We start from the raw sequence: 25,028 nt of genomic DNA on the forward strand, positions 1-25,028 counted from the left end.
TTTTTGAAGCAAATCACAGAAGTAGAGCTGATCATTACACTAAGCTACTTGTGTAAATTCTCCAGACAGGTCAGAAATGAGGCTGGTAACAATGGCTAAAGAGTCTCAGCACCTCAGCTGCCACCCAGCCCTGTATTGGGGTAAAGCTGTTTTTGCCCAGTCACCACCCACTCCTCAGCAAGAAGCTCTCCCAGCAGGATCCGCAGTGATTTAAGCAGTCCCAGTGGAGAGCAGAGTGCAGCCAGCCCTGGCAGCAGCAGGTTTTACCTCCATCAGTGATGTGGATGGAGTGGACAGTGGCAGAAGAAGAGAGCAGCAGCTTCCTGCCGTTGCGGATTTCAACGCGGTTTTCTTCGCTGTGACCCGGGTTCCAGATTTCTAACTCAGGCTCTCTGTCAGGACATGTGACAGCTGCTTCTGCTGGGCAAAGATGGAGAGGGAGGACAATCAGTGTTTGTTTGGAGCGAGACAGGAAGCTCTGCACCTGGGCATCTTTACAGTGTCCTCCAGCATCAGCCTCTTGGCTGACTCCCTGGAGCACAGCAGTGCCTCAGTGCAGCAGGGTACATGTGGGTCACGACCAAAAGAAAACAAACAGCAGCTTAAGCTGTATGGTTTTCTGGAAGAATGGAAAAACCTACTGCAAAGGAGCCTTGCAGGGGATGCAGTTTCTAGAAAATTACTGAAAAGGGACTTGCACTGAGCCTTCCTGCAGTCACATTTAGCTCTGTTCATATCATCTAGACACAAAGCCCAGGGAAGGTGTTGATAAAAGGATAAAACAACTGCTATCTTTAAAAATGCCCCCCAAAACCTGCTTTGTTTAATATAAAAATGTTAAAATATGTTTTCACTGTAAATTTTCACTGGAGACAGAAAGAAAAAGAGATCAAACTAACATGGAAACACCAAGCAATTACCAGTAATCCAGTAACAGAGAGCAACAGGAATCTCATAAGGGTGTCTGGGTTTGTAAAGTTTTCCAGGCAGAAGCAATAAGGATTCATTCACTTTGGGATCACACATCTGCAGTCTCCACACACAAATTTGATGATGGGCTGCCATGACGTGTTAGTCTGAACAGCTCTCATACCACATGCAAGAGTCTCATGTTGCAACTATTTATTTCAGATAAAATATTTCCCTGGTACCACCTCAGCTGATATGTGAGCCTCATGTCTCACTGTAATCAACAAAACTGTGAGTGAGTCTCCTGTGTGATGCATATTTTCTGAGGGTAGAACCCTTTCTAATCCTAGGAAGCTGAGGTCAGTGGAAGTTTGAACAATGAGCCCTTTGCCTTCAGAAAGGGCTGGGAGTTCTCACCAGCTCTACAATTTTTATCCCTTAAACCAAAAACCACGGAGAAAACTACACGACCAGCAAATCAGTGATGATGGGCATGGGATAAACCTTGACCTCAGTAGGGTTATGTCTCTGAAACTTGGTAAAGTTGGGTGGGTTTTGCCCCACAGGTAATAATGCCTCCAGGTAATGGAAAGGACAATGATGTGAATCCAAGCAAGGAAACATTTCCTGCTACTGGTGCAGTCGACAGGCAGTTGTTTTGTGCTGCCACTGTGGAACTTGAAGGACATCTGTAATTCCACTGCAACAAAAACAAAATCTGTCCATCTGCATTCAGTTTCCACTCACATTCCTCCACCAGCTTATATCTTAAGAAAACTAAAGAATTGGACCAGCCATGGCTTTAAAGTCTCCAGAGCCCCAATAAATATCTGTTCTCAAGGTGAATGAGGGATGTTTCCTGTGGGCTGCATAGACCTGTCTCTCTGCAAACTTTTCCTATCTATATGAAGTAAATCAAAAAGGGCCAATAATCTACCAGGCAGCAAGTCGGATACAGATAAACATCCAGGACCTGATTTTGATACCACTGTGCCAGCTGGAAGCTGGAATTGTGTTAATAATGTCAGAGGCACTCTCTCTGATTTACAGTAATTGAGAAAAATGAGGAGGTGTTTCTGGGTTCCTACCAGAAGCCACACACAATTAATAAAAGTTAGAGAAGATAAATATTTCAGACAGGGGATAGGACTTGCATTGTAAATAGATGTTCAAATATTACTGCAATACACACTAACAGCAATTAAAAAAAAATCTGTTATTTCCCTGAGAATAAGGATAATAGAAAAAATTTGCTCATGATGAGAAGTGAAATAAAACCAAGAGAATAAATTCAAATGTAAAGGTATAATTTATCTATTATACCTTAATTAATCAATTCAAATGTAAAGGATAAAAGTCTTGTTCATTTTTCCATTTACTTGAAGATGCTACTATGCAAGGAGTTTCCTGCAGTCTTAAAAAATGACTTGTGCCCCAAATTCATTGTTTTGAAACAGAGAGGCACACAGGGAAGCCTAAGGGGAAATCAAGAGGAATTTAAGTTGGTGTTTGGGATGACAAACAGCAAAAGCCAACAAACCATAAGCAGAGGACCCAAATTCCCAGTTTCATTAGCCAGTTTGTAGCAGGAACTTTGCACATCACCAGCATCTGCTGTGCCAATGACACCATCAGGCTGAGCATCTTCTGCCAGCTGCTCCAGTTACCTTGACAGCTTGATTACTGCCTTCATTGTCATTTTTGAAATAAAAGTGCAAATTCTACCCAGCACAAGGAATTAACTGAATGTTTGCTTCTTGACCAAAAGGGCCTGAGCATGACAATGAGAGCTTGCTTCATGCAGCTGCAGTGTTTGGGGCAAGACATATGGTCTCTTTGTTCCAAACAAATACAAACCTCCAAATTAGATCTGTATAGAATATGGAAATCAAGCTCCCTTTTCCTCCTTCCCTAAAATGCTTAGTAAAAACAACAGCTTGGAAGAGACAAAACCCAAGGGACAGGGATGTCCCAGGCCAGAGCTTTTTGCTCTCCACATCTGGGCTTGAGGAATGCAGGAGACTGCTCGCCTTCACCTCCCTCAGCCACAGCTATTAGACCTGAGGTTTCTTTTGCTATTTTTTTTGTGGCAGTTTGTTGGGTTTTTGTTTGGTTTAAGAATGTGTGGCAGAGTCTGAGGGTACTTTCACCTGCTCAGAAATTTCAGTCTTTGCCACTCAAGCTGCCCTTGACTGTATATATTGGCACACCAGAAAACTGCTTTTCTCCTGAGTTTTTTCACTCTGTCCTTGACTCTTTTGATACAAAGGCTGATCAATTTAAACCTATTAAAATTAGCATTACAAACCATACCCTTATTCCCCATGGCAAGAAAACTTACCTGTGCTTACTGAAGATGCTATGAACAGAAAGAACCCCAAACTTCCAGCCAGACACTTGGAGGTAGGTAGAGCCATTCTTCAGGATTTTCAGTTCTCTGTATGGATAACTGTGAAAAAAGAATATCAAGAAAATGTCACTTTTTTTTTTCCTCAGCTCATTCACTGAAAAAAAAAAAATTAAATCCAGTTTTATTCCAGACCACCTCCACTCCCGTTCAGCTCAATGGCTGAAAACACCTTTGCACTGATTCAGGACCAGCCTGAACAGAGCAAGGAGCCATGGGCAGCTCCTCACCCTTTGTTTGGTTTAGGATCAACCCACTTGGGAATCCAAATAGACACTCAGAAAGCAGCCACCAGCTGTAACCAAAAACGCCTCAGGAATGTGGCATAAACACATCCAATGTCAGGACTCTAGGGCTGAATATTCACATGTGCTAGAAAGTAATGAAACACAACAGAGAAGGCGTTTGCAGAGTGACAAATTTTCATGGAGTAACCTTTCAGTGGCACCTCTCTCCCCCGAAATATGCACACATTTTTAGCATCGGTGTTTTGTGTAACCCCCAGATAAACCATACTCACACTTCCAACCTGAAGCATGCACTTTCTTAGATTTCAGATCTAAGAAAATATTGTCTATTTAGTGTGCCAGCTCAGAATTTTCTTGCAAAACCAAAAGCTGCTTTTGAAACCAGTCTACCTAATGTTGTTTTTGTTTCTTCCGTAGCCAACCCCCAGCAAAAACAAACAAGCAGTGTCATGAAAGTCAAAGTTAGAATTAATGTGAATTTCTCTGGTCTCCAGTGATTGATTCTGCAGCTCTGCCCCAGGCTCATGACAATTTATTGACATGTGTATTCACAGGGAGGCAAGGACACCCACTTCTGTATTCATAAGGCACTGTTTAAAATTCACATGCAGTCCTTGGAGTCTTTAGGTTTTATCATATAAGCCAGTGTCTGGGGAATATCAAAGACATTTATTTGTAGCTGTCATGTCACATCTCACTGATGAAACAGGATAAATGTATGCATCATACAGTTTAGTTCAACACAAAAAAAAAACCCACTGAAAAACAATTCCAGGGTACTCCAATTTCTTTAGGGCAAAAATAAATGTTATGTTCCATGTCACTTGTATAAAAAACAACAAAAACAACAACAAAAACATAAGAAAAAGAATGGAAGAAGCCAGGATTTATTCTGGAGAAAATCTTATATGTAAAACACATCTGTACTGTTCACAAAGGTGCCACAGCTCAAAGTACAATGATAGGTTCAAAACACATGTAATCCAATGATTGCAGTAAAAATAGCACTAGGAGCAGATTTTACAGGAAATATTTTGCCAGGGAAATGTTTGTTTGCTTTGGTATAGTGTATTTGACAGCCCTGAGCTCTGGAAAGAGCATAGGCTCAGGGCTTGGTAGAGTCTATCAGGTGCTGAAATGCTGTTACAGAGCAGTGGAAGAGAGGAATGCACTTAGCAATGCTATAACTTTGAATGATCTGCATTATCAGAGAGCAGCGCCGTCGCCATGGGATTTGTGCCAGAACCAGGCTGCACGTGTCTGACATTTTAACAGCATCAACCATCAACTTTGGATAAGCCAGAGCTCTTTCAAAGAAACATTATTAGAGGTGCACCCAAGGTACAGCAGTCACCATTAAAATGCCAGGATTTATTAGTGATTATTACCCAGCCTGATCTGCAGACCCAGTCGTTAGGCTCTGCTGGAATGGTTGAGGAAGAACTAAACAAGAGGTAATACCACAGGATGGTCACTGCAGATAAACAGCATTTCTCAGAGTGTGGACACAACTGTTAGTGCTCCATAAAGCCAGATTCCAACCAGTGAGGTTTTGGTCATAAAACATACTCAGATGATATAAGGTTTCACAGGAATAAAAAGAAGGGACTGTTTTTTTGACAGTGGCATGCATTTGTTCTCCTATTGCTGTGTAGGCAGCAAAGAAATGTTTTTGTTCTCGCCCATTAAAAGCTCAAAGGAGATTTTTTGAAACCTTACCTCTGACACAGACCTGTAGCAAACTAGTAGGAAACTACATCAACAAATTTCTCAGCCTTTGCTTTCTTTAGAGCCAGGAACTGCACAGTACTTACCATCAGGTTGTGGAAAATGGCTTCTGATTTTATATCCCCTGTTGCTCACCAGGGACTGCTTCCCTGATTGCATCCATCTTCATCAGCAGAGCTCAAAACAAGCAATCAGACACTGGGAAGACATGTCATTTTCAGAGGCATCAGCTGTGTGCCAGGGCTCCAATGTTTTCACAGTGTCTGATCTCCCCCGGTCCAAAGAATGTCCTGCTTATTTTGTGACTGAGGTAGGGTGTTTGATTCGGCTCACAGCGAGCCCGAGTTCATTGCAGTGTTAGTATTAACTGGCACTTGGGTTGGAAAGGCTGGGAGCCAAGAGGGCCAAGAGGATCTGACTCCTCTGATTCAGCTCTGACTAACACGGGGCTGGAAAAATGCTGCTTGGAGGATAATCTCAGGAATTTTCCTTCTGAGCCTCTCCATTCAGCATCTTTCCCAAATGCTGGGCGCAAGCAGTGGCATGTCTGGTTTGATTGTTCAGTATAAGAGGAGGAAGAGATAGTGACTCCCCTGTTCCCTGTGGTGCTGGACCAGCTCAGGAGCAGTTATCTCCTGCCAGGCAGCGCTGGGAGCCAAGGGGATACAGCCACACATCCTTGAGCAAGCTCCAGCTCTGATGTAACCACCAGTGTCAACAAATCTCCCTGCAGACTCGGGCTCCCGGAGCACAAGGGCCGTGCAAGTGCCTGCTTAAGCCTCACATCTCCAGCCTTTCTCAAATACCATCTGGGACTTCTCTCTTGGGTGAGAAAAGCTTTTATATCTAGCCATTAAAAGCTGCCTGGCAATGGCAAGTGGGACTCATATCCTTGGATCTGGCAAGGCAGACTCTCTGAAATGATTCCCAGCTGCTGAACCTTTCCAAAAAGTGAACAATAGCAGCAGACAATGCTAAAAGTAGATGCAGGAAACCATTAGTCCTCAGCTGGCTGCTGCCACAGGTGTCAGCAGCGATGCTGTACTAGAAAGCACAGAGCAGAGAGGAATCCCTCTGCACCGCCCTTCCCACGGGTTCAGTGCTGGAGGCAACACACTGAGGACAATTCTGAGAACAAAACGGTGAAGAAATGCTCTGAGGAAGCTGGATCCTCACAGGTGTCGTGGTGGGGTCACACAGACACCCTGAATCTGAAGGGTCAGAGAGGAGCTCTCCAGAGTAATTCAGAAACACACACCGTGACTCGCCCCCTTGCACAGCTCTGCACCAACCACCCAAACCTATATTTTAACAAATAAATATTTTAACAACAAAATATTTTAAAGTTACTCCCAATACTGGGTGTTTAGATGTGCTTTTTAAGATTTTTAAAAAGATTTTTAAGATTGGCTTGACACTCTTTGGAGGATGCACCTTCAGCATCTGCTGGAGACAGCTCCTTCCAGTATGTCAAGCAGGGCACAATGGGATCATTCACAAACCATTAAAAATGAGGCAAGGACTGGAAAAAAGCAGCAGCTACCTGATCTGTCCTGAAAAAGATGTCAAACAGGGGCAGCAAACCATGTGGCTTCTGTTGCTGCTACTGCCCAGTGAAAGAGACCAACTGCATGGGGGCAAAGCGGGAATCCAGCACCATCCTCAGGGAACAGGGAATGCTCACAGGAAAAGGAGCCTTTTACTTGATGGGGAGTGAGCTCTCAGCAGACACTAAAGTGCTCCAGGGGCCCCTCTGCAAGGTAGATGTTCTCAGAGGCCCTGAGGGGTCTGTGCCAGGGCCATGGTGAACCAAGCCCAGACCCTCCCACGGCCACCGCTGATGCTGAGGCTGCAGCAGTTTGCTGTCGGGGTCTCAAGCCTTGCTGCATCTTTGCTCATGCATATGCAGGGAGGCCAACATCGATTTGGAAGCTGATCCTGAGAGCGGGAGGAGCTGTTGAATTAACGCCTCTGCTCCCTTCTTGCTGACACTGCATGGCAGCAGGTCCCCTCGCCCTGCTCAGGGAATTCTGCATTTTAGCCCCGGCTGGGAAGATGGATTTGAGGTGCGTGTTTGCTTTCCTGACCTGAGAACATGCCAGCCCTTGCTACAGTGACATACAGAGGGGATTTTCACACACCCAGCCGCAGGCACAGCTGAAGCCTTCAGAAAATAAACACACGAATTTCTGGGGATTGCTAATGGAAATGCTGCTCAGTCCCAGCGCATGGCAGAGCATAGCTGCCTCTGCTCCACATCTTTTCCTTGTGCTTGCCACCCACACATCAGCTGCTCGTTTTTACTAGCAAGAGGAGGAGGATTAAACTCAGGAACAGAGTTTAATTCTCAGTGAATCAATACTGGAGTCAAAAGCAACATTCTGACTGTTTTCCCAGTGAACTTTGGTTTCTTATAAATTTATCTAATAACTTTCCCAACAAGAAGGTTCTGCTCACATATTCTGTATAAACATCACTGCAAATTCCTTGCTTCCTGATGTCCATAAAAATAGATTCTGAATGAGGAGCAGGAGCTGGAGGAAATTTTTGCAATGAATAAATTAATGAAAAAGAAGGTGTTTGCTAATTTGTTGTAATATTAGCAAGCTATTTTGAGACAGAAATAAAAGGGGGAAGGTAGGGGTTTTAAAGCTATACCTTTTTTGAGAATTTACTCTTTTTTTTTCTTTTTTTTTTTTTTTCAGAGGCTTGCAGACTTTGAAGAGGAAAGGAAGCAATTTTTGGCTCCGTTTAAACAAAATCATTTGCAATTCCCATCACTCCACCCATCCGAGGCTGACTGCCTCCCAATTTCACATGCTTTCGAAGTGCTCAGCATTTCACTGAATTAAACCCTCCTCCAGCACATGAAGTTTTCAAAGCACCAAAGCAGAGAGGGAGGCTGAGCCCCGTTTGCTGAGGCTCAGGGTGACCTGACCCTGCTGTGCCTGCTGCCAGCCAAACTCGTGCTTCCAGGGGGTGCCAGAGCCACTGCAGAAATGCTCTGGGGATGACCAGAATGGCCACACACCCTGAAGGCACGGGATGTGCTGGACACACCTGGATTAGCTGCAAGTCCACGAGGACACACACAGCCCCTGTGCACTCCAGCACACGGGTGGATATCCTCAGGAAATCCCAGGAGGAATAGGGCAGCCTCCTTGCAACACAGCACCCATGCAGCACTTACCCCACAGCTTCATTCACACGGGCTCCTGGTGAGCGCCAAGTTAGCAGCAGGCTTTGAAAACATCCCCTTGAATGTCCCAGCAGTCCCTGGAGGAACAGTACCCTCTGCAGAGCGTCCCTGGTTAGAGGGCTCTTTTCCCTCCCAAGGTAAGGAAAGTGAGTGCTGTGGCTGAAGAGGATCACAGCATCCCGAATCCTCTTCAAACTGCTGCTTTTAACTACCCAAATAACTGCATCAGGATGTAAATATTTTTCTTTTTGCTTTTGTGGTACTTCACTGTTTGCATCTGGCTCGCCACGACTCCACGCCTTCCTCTCCAGGACATTTGCCATTTGCTCTCCTTCTGGGGCGGGAGGAGGAATAGAGATTTTTCAGAGGTTTAGGCACATTCCTCTCCTTCCTTCACCAGGCTCTTCCTTTGCCAATTGTTTAGTCTCAGCCTGGGGTTAGAGCTCTGCAAAGTTTTATTGGGATCCAGGGTCTGGACATGTCACAGATTATCAAATAAATCTCCAAGAAGCTAAAAGCTTGCTCTGTAAGTACTTGTTCCAGTGCTGGGCTTATGCTTATGAGCCAAAAACATCTTGCTTCTTTCCCCTGTACAGCATCAGAAATCTCAACAATTAGGTATTAATAGGAGACCCAAAGGACTTCAGGGATCTCCCTAGAGGGTCAGTTCAAGCTGCTCAGGCTATTGTACCCTTCTCATTCCCAAGATGTCCCATGCATCATGATTTTTCTTACCTTTACTGAGCAGCATCACTGATTTCTTCACACTTTCTGGCAAGCCAGGACCTCTTCCCCAGCCAAACCCAGCTCTCACCTCTCCCACTGGTGTGGGGATGGAGCCACAGTTTCCTTTTCTGCCTGTAAACCTTCTGGGTGTCCTGTCAGCCCACATCCAAGGAGCATGGCAGAATGGGTGTGGTGGAGGCAAGTGTCCCATCCAAGGCATCCAGTCCCCACTCAGAGGCACAAGTCAGCTGCTCTGGCGTGGATGCCAGAGCAACTCACTCACCAGGGAGCAGAAGTCTGGCCAACAAAACACTGACCTTTCCCTGTAGCAACTTGTTTGGCCATTTCTGAGAATGCCAAAGAAACAACAGGACATCAGTTACACAACCTTCACCTACCTGCTTGAACAGCCCACATTATTCAGTGACAGGGATGGTCTGACATCACCTGTCCCTTCACTGTTGTCACCAAGTAGCACCATGTTCAAACCCAAGTGACTCTTTCATCATTTCAGGGTCACTTTGTGCATAGTTGAAGTCAGTGAGGTCACCAATTTTTTCTCACTTTGCATATAAATCTCTATTTTTTGTCTTTACTTCAAACAGCTGCAGCATAAACGTAAAGCAAAGAGAATTAGCCAATAATACTGACAATATTTCAGTCCTCAATGGGAGCCAAAAGTCAACACAAGCATGGCCTGAAAGGAACACAAGACTTCATCCTAAGCAGCACATATTTTATCCTGGGTTTTATTCCTGTAGGTCCTTAATTAAGTGTTCACATCAGTTAGACAAACATCATTTGACTAGTCATTAGCTTCAGACAGAAACACATTTATAACTCTTTGTTGTGGTTGTGATCAGTTTGATTAGAAGACGTTGTCACGAGATGACAGCACACTGACCAAGCAGAGGTTGCTGAGTCACCTGAGATGTCACTGCAGATGGACACCTTTTTTAAAAAGCAGACATTAATGGATAAAAGCAGGAATTAAGGGAAAATTCCCTGCTTTTGCTTAAGTTCATGTTTCCCTGGAATTGCTAAATTTCCACGCCAAATTTCATTTGTCCCACAGTTACCACAGAGCAGCTCTTGCCTTTAAAACTTACCTTTTGATACCAAATCACAAATGCTTCCCCTGGGGAAGGGCAGCCCACAGACTGCTCCTGTTCTGCTCTGTAAGGCACTGATTGAAAAATAAAGCTCTACCACAGTGGGTAAGGTGAGAATATATTTATTGGTTATAAAATATACAAGTGAACACCATCAGTTTGGTACAGTCATGTAAGAACAGCAGGTTTTGGTGGTGGTGCTGCTGGGCTCTGCCTGGCTGGTGCTCCCCAGCAGTGCCCCAGGGCACCCCAGCCTTTGCAGAGATGTGCTCCAAGCAGGTCTGAGAAAAAAACAAATTTTAGTGGCTCAACAGTATTATCAGGACACTGATATTTTTTCAGCTTCAAGGGAACATAGTGCTGAAGAGAAGCAGCTTTCTTAGAATGATTAAAGACTTTAATCCAGGATGGTTTGGCTTGTCCTTTATAGCCAAGCCTGGCAAAACTCCCTGAAAAACAGAGACAAGGAGACAAGTGACCCTCTGGGTGTGGCAGTTCACTTACCAGCAGCACAGCTTGGGATCCCTCCACACATCATGGACATTTCTTAGCCCTTCTTTGATTTCTTGAATTAAAATTACAGAACATACAGGAGAGAGAAAGTGGATGGAAGTGGAAGTGAGCCTCACTGAAGCTGTAAACTTGCTGCCTCATGGATCTGCTGGTATTTCAACAGGCTAAGCCAGGTACCCATATGTCAGTTGGCAGGAATATTCTTCTACTCTTTATTTTTAAATAATATTGGCACTTTTTCTTATTTAACTACCTGAAAATGGTTAGACACTTTGAATCCTTCTTTTATTAGTTTACATCTGTTGCATCCTGTTATGCCTTAACTATCCCTCATGTCAACTCTGCTCTGGTCCTCTGCTGTCCCAATGTACAAAGGCATTATGTATTCTTCCATTTTAATAATAATGTCTTGTGTTTATATTATGTTTTTCATTGCAAAGACTCCCAAGGCTATTTGCAGCTGGCTGGATCCAGACTATTCCTGTAAACACTTCTAATTTAAATAAGGTTTTGCAAAACCAGGAAACAAGACCCTAAATCCCGATCCCGCTGGGGTCAGGAGGATTGGGGTTTTTTTGCATTATCCTTGGCAGAAGCAATGTGTGCTAGGGAGAAATGCTCCAGCCTGCCCTGAAATGCAGCCCCCCCCAGCACGGAGCAGTCCTGGAGCTGTGGAGTCAAATAGTCCAAATACCTGAAGCAGCAGGGGGAAGCTCGTGGAGCAGACAGCAGAGCATGATTCCCCAGACTGGAAATCAGGGCAGGCACACGGGTGAGCACCCTTGCCCTCAGGAAAGGCAAAGCAGGGGCAGCTTGTGATCAGCCAGCAGCAGCCCGGAGCCACTGCCAGTCACCAGCATGCCACCAGAGTGGCAGGGACAGGACAAGAGCCCAGCCCGAGTGTCCCCAGGGTGGTGCTGGCCCTGCCTGCTGCTTTTTGTGCCCCTGGAGGCAGTCGGGGCAGGAAGCTGAACCAAGCTCCCAAAACAGCCAAGAGGCTGGCACAGGTGGTCCAGGGAACAAAGTTTGGCAAAACAAACAAAAAAAAATATTCCTTTTTAATAAAAAAATTCCTTTCAAAAGTATTCAGGGCTTTGATGAAAGAATGAAACAATAAAGTTTCAGGACAAAAACAAAAAAGAAAACCTCAAACTTTTGCTTTTTAAAGGATGAAAGAAGCAGCTTCTCAGGAATCAAACATGCACTGAAATGAAATCCCTGCCTCCCCTGGAATGGTCATAGCAATGAGCTTTGAAATTTCAACCAGAAATTGATATGAATTTCAGTAAAGCAGTGGGGAAAAGGTCCCCAACCCCCTGCAACCCACTCTCCCTCCTCCACCTCAAAAAATAACAAGCTGGAAATACAGTCAATTTTCCATCTGATCTCTGTGTGAGGGCCTGAAATCTGCCTCAAGTTAGGTGGCTTTTTCTTGATTTCCTTATCACTCACATTATTCATCCAAACCTGGACTCAATAGCCTCTAGTTTTCCAGCATGGATTTTCTGGACCAATGATACCAATGGATTTCTTGCAGCAATACAAGGAAAAATTATACTAAGGACTCTCCCAAACTGTTGATTTCACCATCCTTCTATCCAAAACAATAAGTAGCTCTCATTTCACTGCAGACTGTTTTCTTTTTCATCAGCTTTTCAGGTTATGATTGTTTTTCATGCAACTTCTCACTGGCAAAGTGGAGCCAAAATCCTGAAATAACTGTCCTCTTTCTCGCCATCCCTAAGCCAAGAGGTTTGCACTGGGTTACACTGGCATATTGTGATGGGAAGTATATTGATAAGCACTGTATATCTGCATGTATATTTTTGGATGGGATAGACACCACTAATTCTTCTGTGCTTTCCAACCTAATTAAAAGCCAAAGAAACATGAAAAGCAATAAAAGGCCAAAGAAACATGATAGAATAAATACATTTACCTCCCTTGTGGAAGATAATAGACTTTGCTGAACCTAACCTGACAAAAACTGACATTTCAGACATGCCCAGCATGTCTGTGGTATTTCTAGAACACACAAGGACAAGTGATCTGAAAAGAAGAACAGTAATTAGTGCATGATTGCAAAATGTTCCTTCATTAAGGATCTTCAGGACCTTTAATCTCCAATACAGAAAAGTATGTATTAGCATGCTTAACTTTAAGAACACCTAAATCCCCTTAATTTTAATCCCATGTAAACTCTCCCAAATTTAAACCTCCATTCAAATGGTCCTAGATTAAACCTGTGCTTCACATGGAATCAAAGCAAGCCCAAATGACTGTGAGTGCATTCCTCCCTTATGGGAGTGCTGAGACTCTGAAACCATCTACATCCTGGCCCTGATTCTCAATCAATCTTCAACCTGCCTTTGGTTGTGCCCTCAGCCCCCAGTGAGTTGTACCTGCAGGGAATTGCAGTGGTCACATTCAGCTGAATGCCTCACTGCAAAATCTCACCAGGAAAACAAACTGAATGTACAGACACTGCATGGAGATATGTTCCTTCATGCACATCTGGTACAAGCACACACTCATGTGCAGAAATGCAGATGTAATAACTCAGGAGCGTTCAAATCTTTGGCCATGAACTGCTCAGAAATGCCTTGGACTGAAAATCTGTTTTCTGGCTACTTGACCTGCTCCTGCCAGCAGCCAAGAATATATCTATCCATCTCTGCTGTTCCATGTTTATGTGGCAACACATAAAACCACAAGGAATGTGGGACAGACACAAACAGAGATGGTCCAGACCACTGCCAGGACCCACGCAAGGCAGGAGAGCCAGCAGGCAGGCAGGACTGGTCATTGGCTCCCCCAGGAAAAGTCCCACTGGAAAATCTGGCACACCTATGGTTTTCATCTGTCACAAGAGGCAAAAACAATCAGTAAGAATAAACAGAAATGGACTTGTTTCCAAAATGGAAAACTGAATCACTGGCTGCCAGGAAGTGGCTGGGCACGGGGATGGTGCATAGGATTGCAAGTGTCATTGCAAGGACCTTATCTCTCCATGCTGGAAAATGGCTTATTTAGAAGAAATTGCCAGTTTTCTAGAAAACCTGTTTCTGTCTGCTCTGATCTATACAATCCTAGGAGAGAAATGCTGCTCCTCTTATCTGGCTGATGCTTGGGATTTGTACATTTTAATTTGTGTCAGATTTCTTCAGAGCACAAACTTGGTTGTGAAATGACATCATTTTCCTTTCTTCGTATGTCAGCCACAGGTTGCTACACGAAGTGGAATCTCAGCAGTTTCCTTACCTCTTTTTTATGGCTGTTTGAACTCAGTTACTGCTAGGGCAGGGTTTTCACTGGTAACTGTGTCAAAGTGCTGCCTGCCACGACTGCTCCTGGGCATGCATCCAGCACCACGGAGAATATCCCAGTGCTGGTGAACAGGAGCACTGTGCCACTTACCTGCAATGAGAAAAGCAGAGGTAGGTTATATGGGGGCAGGCTGAGGAGCCTTAAGCTATGATCCTGCTCCTCCATAAGGGAGTTACGAACAAGGAAAATATCTACATTTTAAAAATACCTATAATTTTAAATGTATCATTGCTACGGATGAAGTGACATCATTGATTGTTGGTCAGTGGAAGGAGGAAGCAAAACCCCTTCTCAAAGGGGTACAAAACCATGAGCAATGAGGTCATCAGCATCTTCTGTGGATTAGTAAGACACATATAGGAAGCCAAGAATCCTGAGAGTAAAATGCTTAGTTCAGCCTTAATACAGTTTCCTTTCATGTGGGGAAAATTACTGTCACTGGGCAAAGCAGATTTGCCCATGGAGCAAGGCAGAGGTGCTGAGACAGCAGACAGGGGAACAGAAACTACACATGCTTTTTTTTGTTGTTGTTTTCCCTGAAAATGTAAATATCCAAACCAAACTAATCCTTCTTGGAAGGCCTGTCCCAGTGCCTCGAAATTGTAGCAGAAATAGCTCTTGCTCTTCTCCTTTCCTACAGCAAGGACTCCTTCCCCAGGTTACACATCTCAAGATGTGCCATGATTTTTACCTTTAGAAAGCCAAAAGCTCTCTGAGCAGCCTGGCACTGGTGCATGCTCCCAACATCTTGGGGACAGCCCATCCTGAGGGAACAGAACCTCCACCAAGGAGAGCAACAGCACAGCCAGGTCAGGCTGTCAGAGCACTGAACCCAGGGTACACAAGGCTGCAGTGTACACAGCTTTCCAAAGCCTGCAGGCACCAGGAAGTTCACATCCCGTCAATCTGAAACATGCATGTCTCCAGGGAATATAAGGCCAGACTAAATGTGGGAGCCAAGTGTTAAAAAATGACTTCTGCAAGATGTCAGAGGATGCTGAATGCAATATGGGGTCAAGGGTAAGGGAAACATGAATGTCCAGGCCATGGGTAGGCAAAAGGGAGTGAGAAACAGCAAACACGGACAAAATCTTTTGCCTGTCGTGGCTGTCTGACCATCCTAAGTGTGGGAAGTGTGTGAAAGTCTGGATGCAAGCACAGCAGAGAGCAACCACCCCAGCAAACAGACCTGGAGGTGAGCCACTGCACGGGGCAGCTTGATGTGTGTCCTGTGCTGTCCTGTCCCATCTGCACACTGCAGACCCCTGGAGGAGCCAGCACACCATAGCCAGCTCACTCAGCCTTTGGGGAAGCTTGGAGCAGAAATTTAAAACATCTCTGACTTTTGCATTTCATTCAGCAAAACAAGAACAAAACACATCCTTCTTCATTTTCCAAATGTTCTGTGCCTTTCAAGATTTATAGTAAGAATCCCCCTTTAGGCACTAACCTTTACAGTTTGCCTATACCAACTTTTACCTCAGCTAGAACTACATGTGTTGCAATAAAAGCTTCCTTAGAAAAACAACTTTGCATTAAAGCCTTAGAAAAGACAAAGAAGCTTTGGGAATTCCACACCTGTCCCACGAGTGCTGCACACACAGGTGTCTGTGCTTCACCACAGGGAGGATGCTGCCTCACTAACACCTGCTTGCTAATGGCTTTGAATAAATTTTTGACTAGCAAGAAACCTTGGCTGCTCATATTCCTTGAGGATGCTGTACCAGCTTTGCTTGGCAGTTGTTAGTGTTAATTAGAATTCAGTAGCACGCAGGCGTGTAAGCCTTGGCAATGTCCTTGCAAGAATTATTTCAGTCACCCTTCTCTGTCTAGACAGATATATAAGGCATGTGCAGGGACAATCTGACAGTTCCAAACCTCTTTAGTAGTGAAATATAGTTATTTTTATCTTTTAGTGCAATGCCAGCAGAGAAAATCAGAAAAACAAACTTGTTTTTTCCCCCACATCCTTTGTAAACAATGGCTTCCAGTTTGCTTTTTCCTCCCCTTCCTCTACATTAGAGCAGTGGTGTTAATTCTTCTTCTGAGGTGATAAAAGGCCTTTTTTTCCCCCCCTAAGAGTTCAAATCCTCATCTGAATAGAATACAGCTCCCAGTGACTTTAATTGAGTTAATTGTAAGGGAGAACAATGTACTTGCCCCTTCCAAGGGAACTTCCCATTTCCTTCTGCCAAGGCTCAGCAAGATTCTGCAGTAACTTTCCTTGGAGATAAAGCTTCCCCTACTTAACCACTACTTCAAATGCAGAAAAACACAAAATACCTTAATGAATGCAGATGTAAAGTGGTTTTGTACGCCTGCCCGGCCAAGAGACTGGATCTGGATCCTTATGTACTCAACTGAGGGTGTGCTGGTGATAGCAACCTGCAATTACACCACAGACAACCTTAGAAATTGGCTTGCTAACTGTTTTTGATCAGCAAAAGTACACTGGATATCAATGCCCAGATGTACATGACCCCAAAAGTAAGAATCCTTTACTCAAATTGTGATCCTGATTCACATTTAAGTGCTCATTATCAGTATTTTTAAAAGGCTCGTTCCAGTTTGAGGGATCCTCTGATAAACACCCTGGCAGGAAGCGAGTTGAGCATGGATTTCACACATTTTGCCTGGCTATAAAATCAAGTGCAGATCTGTACGAGCCTGAGACAGTTCTGCAGGATTTGGAGTGGTGTGAATTTACACAAAATAAGCAGCAAAGCTGCCTTCTAGTTTTTCAGTTATTCCTGTTAACCAGAATTACTTCCTGGTTTGAAACACAGCAGCAATGTCTTTGGAAATCAAAATCATCTAAAATAAGCCCTCCCAAGAGTCTTTTGGTTCTGGTTTAAAAGGAAGAAATGAGGGGGAGAGGTGCCATGAATGTGCACCCACGTGCCTGCCCCCAGGCACGGTGACATCCCACCGGAGAAGGAGCAGAGCTGTGCTGAGGCTGTTGTGCAGAGGGACACAGGTTTGCCTGGAGTCACCAGCAGCAGCTCAGCCCAAAGCATGCATGACAGAAGCTCCAAGGCAGCCAGGGCTTCTGGCCTTTGGAGTTCATTTTTATTTCTAACTGTTCCAAGTATGCGTTCAATCCGGTCCACTCTGCAATTCAGGCTGAGGAAATTATATAAACAGCTCAGTTCAGCTCCAGGATCAAAAAGATACATGAGCTTTACAGGAATTCTTCCTTCTATCTCTTTTAAAACTAAATATTTGTTTCTATTTGTCTGGGAGAGAGAATGAGTAAGCTTGGTTCCTTTCCAAGGATCCAGCATGTGGGGTTAAAAAAAGAAGGGGAAACATCCCACTCATTATGAAATAGTCTAAAAAACAACAACAGGAAAAGAAAAAAGCCAATACCATAACTTCTGGACTCTGAAAGGCTAAAAAAATAACTGCTGAACTAAAGAGAGAACCAAAGTGCTGATACTGCCAGAATTCAGTCAGGTTAGACCCATCAGTCTGCATGTGCCAGCTCCAGATGGCTGCTGGCAGCTCACGGCTCTTCCCCCACAGACCCACACGTGTCACCATTCTTCCTGCTATTTAGTAGTAAACAACATGTTTACAGAATTTGGGCAACCTTTTTTTTTTTTTTTTTTTTTTAAAAAAAAGGAGGATTAATTACCAAATTGGTGTTTCACAATTCCTGTGATGAGAGAGACCTGGCCATCATCAAGGAGCCTGGTTAGCAGGGAAGGCATTCCGGGATTCGATTGCTCATGTGTTATGGCTGAATGAATAAATATATCCCATCTTATTTTCAAATCTGGCATTTGTGGACTGATTCCTGAAGTAGCTGCTTAGTCAGGTGAAGCATCATGGGACTCATGGTTAAACCACAAAACACTTTTTTCCTGCCTAACAATTTTAGCTGACTGAGAAACACAGTTTCATAACATGTTTTTTTAACCAAAGGTGTCCTCAAGTCTCACAAAGGCAGTGCAAGAGTTTCAGGAGTCTTCATGCCTCCAAAATAAGAGATGTGCTTCAGTGCTCACCTTTTTTCACAAAATCTGAGTTTTAGAATGGGATTATTTTAGAAATCTCTTTTTGTGGGCATGTGAAGAGGTTGAAGCTTCACAAACTGTCTCAGTGTTGGTCTTTCTCATGGCCCTTTGGGGTACAATGGGTTTAAACAAATATTTACACCGTGCCCACACCTGCTGCAGTCAAAGCAGCAGGGATGCACAAGGAGCCCAGTCCAGCCTGAAATCAGCCCTTTTCTGAGCAGCACTGCCAGCCTCAGCTCAGGTACAGACACAGACCCAGGTACTCCAGCCTGGAAACCCTTTTTGGCCTGAAATCAGGGAGAAGAACATGCAAGGCAGACAGACCTGAATTTTAACTGTGAGAAAGAGAAAGGAGGTGCTGGGGTAAGGAAAAGACCCCGAGGGCTTGCTGCCCACCCAGGGCACAGCAGGGCTCGCCCCGGGGCTCTGTTGGGTGGGAGAGCCTCTCACCAGTTCCATGGCTGGACACTGTCCCTGTCCCTCTGGGACACCTGCCAGCACCTGGGAAACAGCTTCCCTGGGATGGCAGAGGGTGACACACAGCCAGTCTTCTCTGTGGCCAAAAGGGCAGGCAGGGGCAAAGGGAAAAAAATGCACTTAAGGGCTTGAGCACAAGAGAGATGGTCTGCAGCCAAGAGTACAGACTTCAGGGAAAAACAAAGAAATGTCCTTTGAGGTTCTCTTTCTGCTCTAAAAAAACACAACAAATCCTCAAAGCCAAAGAAAATCAGATTTTTTTGCTTTGTCTGGAAACAACGGCTGCTTATTACTGAGGTCTGATCCAGGGACCCCGGCTGACCCCTGAGAACTTTGAGTCAGGTGCCAGGATGGCTTAAAACCAGGGATTTTCCCTTCCTTGCCCTGTAAGGCTGAGGTACAAGCAGTCACATACCCACTCTGTCTCCTGAGGCAGCCAGCTCACCCCGAGCTGCTGCAGGAGAGGGAACCAGCATCCAGCAGACATTCACCAGGGGCACAGGTTCAGGAATTAGAAAGTAATCTCCAGCTTGAACCAGAGCCACAGTCTAAAGAGACCTGCTTCCTCCACTTTACAGTGAAGTTTATTATTATGGTTTCCATTTTCTCCCTGGCTGTTTCTTCAGTGTCAGTTTAGAATAACTAAGGATAAAGTTAAATCATCTTTTAACTCCTCATCCGCCAAATTTCAGCTTACACATTTAGAAAATAATTCCCCCCTATGTCTTTCCTTCGTCCTGTGATTCCTATTTCCACCCTCTTTCAGAAGAAAAAAAGGCTCCAAACTAGAAACCTTTGGTACAAGCCTCAGAGCCAAAGCTGCAGATACAGAACAATTCTTATATTGATAGAAAGAATCTCCCACAAAAGACCCCAGCACCCATTCCTGTCTGTGAGAGGCACTTGTGCTGTGCAATGCAGAAAGCCACATGAAGTTCACACTTGAAAAGAAAAACTAAACACCAAGATAATTACCTTTTTGGGGTTTTTTTCTCCTTTCTCCCCTCTGAAGTGTCTCAGCATGTAACACCAAGATGCCTGAACCATGGTTTGCTTTCCTTGTGTCACCGAAACCTTCCAGGATTTAAATGTGTTCTTTGAACTACCTGCATTCCTGGTAAAATGGAAAATATAAATTTGGCTTAGAGAAAGGAAGCACCACCTTCATCACCTGCCTCTCTGCATTCTACAAAGATCAGGAAGCCAGAATTTTTCCGGAGGATTCCCTGAAGTGACCCACCACCCATCCCTGCCTGCAGAGGATAAATGAGGGGAAAGCAGTTCCTTGTGGTGAAATCAGGGGGTCTGCATGCCTGGACCTTTCCTCTGCTTCACACATGGACAGCAATCAAGGAAAGCTGTTTCAGCCTTTTTCTGTTTTTTTCATCAAAACAAAACAAAGCTATCTACAGGATGGAAGAGGGGACAGGCTGTCCTAAAATAATAAATCAAAGCCACACAAAGACCCATCAGCTTAAGCCAGATACTGCCCTCTAGATTCTAACCAGCTCCAGCTGTGTCATAACACAGCACAGCTCAAAAATGGATATATTTTCAGATGATCTGGCCTCCAACTAGAGGAAATGAAAGAAATGCACCAGAGCCATATTTGTGGAATATTTTAGGATGGAGTCCCAGGACATTTGGCTGTTTCATAAGGGTGATTTGCATTGCCTTAACACATTTCATCCCCTGAAGTCACCGTCACAAAAAGAGCTTGTCACTCCCCCAGATGCTGGGAACCAGCTTTGGTGCTGTACTACACTGACTGCCACCTCCCTGAGGAATGAGAAAGGCATTGGAAAAGGAAACTAGAGGGTGAAAGAATTTTTTAAAAATGAGAAAACCACAGCTGTGACCATCTTGAGTTGCCAGGTCATTTGGGAACAGGAGTGCTACAGTCCAGGGTGCACATGAGCAGGCTGAATGAAGCAATGAAATTACACCAGGATTGAAAAGATCAAATGAAAAGCACCTACTTTGGAGTTTGTGGAGGAAGAGATGGAAATAACTGCTTTCCTACCACAAAGGGCTTGGGAAGAGTTGTGAGAATCGAAGGTATTAGAACTTATCCTCTATGTAAATACTGGAAAGATTAAGGGGGCTATTTTCTCTTTAAATTAGTGGTATTTAACAGTTTACTATTCAGTTCTGCACTTCAGTTCTGTTTCTTCAGCTTGTACAAAACCCAGTGTAAACTCTCCAGAACTACAAATTCAAAGTAATTTCAGAGCCCTACTTGAAAGATCATACGTAGCATTAGATGCTTTTGTGCTTAAAAACCAGCACAAACAAAGGAGACAAACACACTTAAAACACAAGGGATGGAAGTCAGACTTGATAAATAAAATGCCAGTGGAGCAATATACAGGACAACTTTTTTGTCTTCTACTTTCATTCTTAGGAGTTTCTTACAAGAAAAACAAATTAAAATATTTTTTAGGTAGAAAGCCTAACTTTCCAGTTTAAATAAAAGTCATACTAATATGTGTAGAAAAATAACTTGAGCTATTTAAGGTATTTGCACCCCAAAACTAATTAATTGTGTTCACAACCTTTTCTAGTGAAAAGGTTCATTTCATTTTATAGATAAGGAACATTCTTCTTTCTTTTTTCATTCGTGTTTCTAATCACGCAAACTTTTTTTATATTTTTACCAAAAACTTTGGTCTTTGAAGGAGGAAAGCTTAATATACACTCACAAAAAGTCAGTGTTTAGTGGGTCGCAACTGTTTCAAATATTACTTTGAAAATTTTTGAGGATCTGCTGACAGCAGACTCGATAAAACCTGACATTTCTGCCCCTCTGTTACTGTCATTCAACAATCCCCACAGTGCACTTCATGCAATTTTACCATTGTGTTTATCCTGCTTGTTTTCTTTTGGAAATGGTTGGACAAAACAAACCCAAGAAGTTTTTTGGGTTTTTTCACCAAGATATTGGCATTTGCAGTTCTGGCTCTTTCAGGTAAAGCAAAAACATCAGACAAAGTGTTTAAAAAGTGTTCTGTTTTGGCAGTGAGAAGGCTTCCAGGGATAAGCAAAAGCATTAAAAGGACAAGGGAAAGGCAAGAAAGCAGGCAGGAGGTTTCCTGTTCTTGGACATGTGGCAGATAGAGATCTGCACGTACACACATCCATACCTCATTTACAGCCCTCAGAACACTCCTCCAGCTCAACCCTGAACTCTCAGAAGCAAAGACATGCAGAGAAATGTGATCAAGCAGCAAAGGAGGGGAGACTTCCATGAGTGGGGGCATGTAAAGCGAGTCACGTAACTTGGAGATGGGATTTGGCTGGAATAAAGGTACAAAAAGTGCAAGTCTGGGGCTCTGACTGCCTGGGAGAGGATGAATAACACTTGTTCAGTATTGTGAGCAGCACACAATATTGACTGTGTGAGGTGCAGTGAGTCCTGGGCAAATGGGTATCATCTAAAGCTGGGGTTTCTGGTTATCCTGGATGTCAATCCTGGCTGTATTTTAGTCATGGGGAACCTCTAAGCTGATGACTGTTTTTCTATAAAACAGCCCTACCATGTTTATTGACATGGTGTGTCACATAGCTGATGAACATGGAAGGGCACAGTCCAAATCCTGACCTCACTGATGAAAATCTGGGGTAAACTAACGAGGGAATGCCATAGAGTACAACTGAAAATTACATATTTTTTTCCTTGGGCTTGAAAAAACAAGAGAGTTCCATCCAGTGAGTCAGTCTCCCCCAACTGTTATTACTCCTATTTAAAAACAACCCCTCTGACATTTTGGTCAACATCTACGTGAGCTGAACTTTCAAAGGAAGTGAGAGAACTGGGAATTTCAAATTTTCCTGTTCATAATATGGGAACCAAGCAGAAATCCCCACATGCTGCTTTGGTAAGTTTGTCTCTTACAGATTGGAGTTTAAACTTCAAAGGACCATAAAAAACTCACAGCCCCTATTTAGCCTCCAACCCATCCCAAGAATAAATCACAGGAGGTCAGTGCTTCTTGCTCTCACTCAGGATACAGCTGGTTTTTCTCTCACAAAATTTCTCCCAACCTCCCAACAACTTGCCCAGCACTTGGCTGAATCTCCTCTGGCACAAAACCTGCTTTCAGGACAGCCACCTCATCTTCAATCAGCAGCCCTGGTGAGGAAAGAGGAGTGAGAGCTGCCCACACTTCTCCCTGGTGCTGAGAGGAGCAGAGAAGGGGCTGCCAAGGGTCTGCCCATGTCTCTGCCCCTTTCTCCCAGCTCAAGCTGTTTTCCTTGAACCCTCAATCCCCACCACCTCCCTGCAGCTGTCACTCACTTAGATTCCACTCACTTTCTTCGATTTTGGCTTTTTTTAAAGTTTTCTGCCTTCAGCTCAAGCCCAGTAAACACACCCAACCTGCACAATGCAAACATGGCTTTGGGTGAAGAGCCAGCCAATGTTCCCAGGGCCTTGCTACTGAGGATAGCCCCTTCTGGAGGACTGCTTTTTGCAGGGATTGTAACAAGTCAGGTGTGTGTTTAGCTAACTGGAGTCAGGTGTGTTGGGATTTAAATGCCTTTCCTAAATACTGCTATTTAGGAAATGTCATTAAAATTCAAAAGCATAAGCCATAACTCAATATAAATTTCTTTTATCTACATCTCCTTAGGCAAAAAGAAATTTTTTTTGGTTTTGTGAAGCTCAGCAAATTACAGGAGGGATCCTGCCCTGAGGTACAGATCTGCTGATCCTCATGAAACCAAGGTCTGCCTCAGACAGCATTTGGCTTGCAGACAAATGTATTCAAGCAAAAATAAGAACTTCCTGCATTTAAACACAGTACATCATTTTATCATCTCTTTTCCCACCCTACATGTTTCATGGAGGAATCACTAGCCAGTTCAATTCCTATCTCTTTAATGTCTTCCCAAGTTCTCTATCACAGACTATTGTGTATTTTGTATTTTCCTGCTGCTGGGCTTTGGATGCACATCAGGTCAGGAGATGCTCCCTCAAGACCCCCAAGCCCCACTCCCTGGGCCAGGAGAAGAGTAAAAGCAGGGAAAACCCCTCAGGTTTCATATGCCAAGCTGCAAAGTGACAAGCAGCCTGCTTTGCCACAGCCCCCTGGGACTGTCTGATGCTCAGATTGCTCTAATTCCTGCTGTAATGTGATCAAATCAGGAAGGATGTGTCTCCTCAGAGTCACCTTGTTAATCCCAGCTGCAGAGGACAGCTAGGAAGCAGGAGAGGAGGGAAAACTTCAGGGCTTTAGGATGGCTTGGGCATGGCAATGCCAGCACAGATTGCACTGAGTGGTGCAATCTGCAGCCTGGTGTTCTGGCAGGTGCTCTAGCTTCTTTCCAATTATAAAAACAAATGTATATAAATCTTGTGGCTTTCATTCATGGGTTGATCTGTGGGTAGTTTAAGATTTAAATAGGAGGGAATTCAAATAGATCTGCTGACTTCTGTGTTGTGTGGATGATTAACTCTGAATCACAGATGCTATCAGGAGGGGCAGGTTATGAAACCCAAGTAGCACTTTACTTTATTATTATTGGAAGTAGTGGTGGTGTTCCTTGTATTGCATCCAGATCTAGAGGATGGAGGGGTCAGAACTTGTGTATGTACAAGAACAAGAAAGCATTCACAGCCTTAAGTTGTGAGCTCCACTTTGAAACACTATTTATGCCTTCCTGAGCATTTATCAATCTGGGGAGCAAGAGGAAAAGCTAATCTGAAAATGAAACAATTTAGGAAATATCTCTAAAATATCTCTGGGCAAGACTGCAACAAGCACATTCTAGCCTTGTCTTGTTATCTTTGTTTTTCTGCAGACCTTATCACCGCTAAGGAATTTAATCGCAAAAATGACAAGTAGCTGAAAGTATGAATCAGACTGGCATTGAATAATAAGCCATAGGAAAAGATCTACCTACACAGCCTTGGCAAATACAAATCTAATGAGTCCCCCAGAGTCTGAGTGCATACTTGGGCTGTGGAAGTTTCCCTGCACTGAAATCTCCATCCCTGGACGGGTTGCAGCCACCTGGAGGCTTTTTGTCACCCAAGGTCAAAAAGGTCCAGGATTTTTAAAGAAAAGTTTAGACACAAGCTCATTCTGGACTCTTGAATTTTCAGATAATTAAGATTGTTCTCTAGTGAACATGATAACAAGCCCCTGCACAGGTTTTCAGCCCATGAAATAGAGGAGTTGAGCAGTGAGCCTGTGCCCATCCCTGCACAAACACCACAGCAGGAGAAAGGCTGAGCACATGCCTGGGCACTCACATGGGCATCTGCCCTTTTGTTTGCTGTTGACAAGAAATTTAGCCCTCCCCTCCCTGTTTTTGGTTTTGTTTTGTTTTTTTGTTTTTTTGTTTTTTTTTTTATGG

At 44.0% G+C, this 25,028-nt stretch overlaps 1 protein-coding gene and 1 pseudogene across 3 annotated transcripts in view; both read right to left on the reverse strand.

The window, feature by feature from the left end:
• The window catches only part of LOC120509133 (cell migration inducing hyaluronidase 1), a 98,988-nt gene that overhangs the window by 45,071 nt on the left and 28,889 nt on the right, over positions 1-25,028 (reverse strand). The window contains exons 1-2 of one of the 3 annotated variants that reach the window (XM_039723461.1): positions 3,251-3,326; positions 268-420 (exon numbers count right to left, since the gene is read on the reverse strand). In XM_039723461.1, the coding sequence (XP_039579395.1) occupies positions 268-420; positions 3,251-3,326 (229 nt within the window). Of the gene's footprint in view, positions 1-267; positions 421-3,250; positions 3,359-25,028 lie in introns of those variants that run through there. The other 2 variants (XM_039723462.1, XM_039723460.1) reach the window with 2 other exon arrangements.
• The window catches only part of LOC120508927, a 42,424-nt pseudogene continuing 27,870 nt past the window's right edge, over positions 10,475-25,028 (reverse strand).

Source organism: Passer montanus, unplaced genomic scaffold, assembly GCF_014805655.1.
Source record: "Passer montanus isolate IOZ18808 unplaced genomic scaffold, ASM1480565v1 scaffold5, whole genome shotgun sequence".
Classification (NCBI taxonomy): Eukaryota; Metazoa; Chordata; class Aves; order Passeriformes; family Passeridae; genus Passer; species Passer montanus.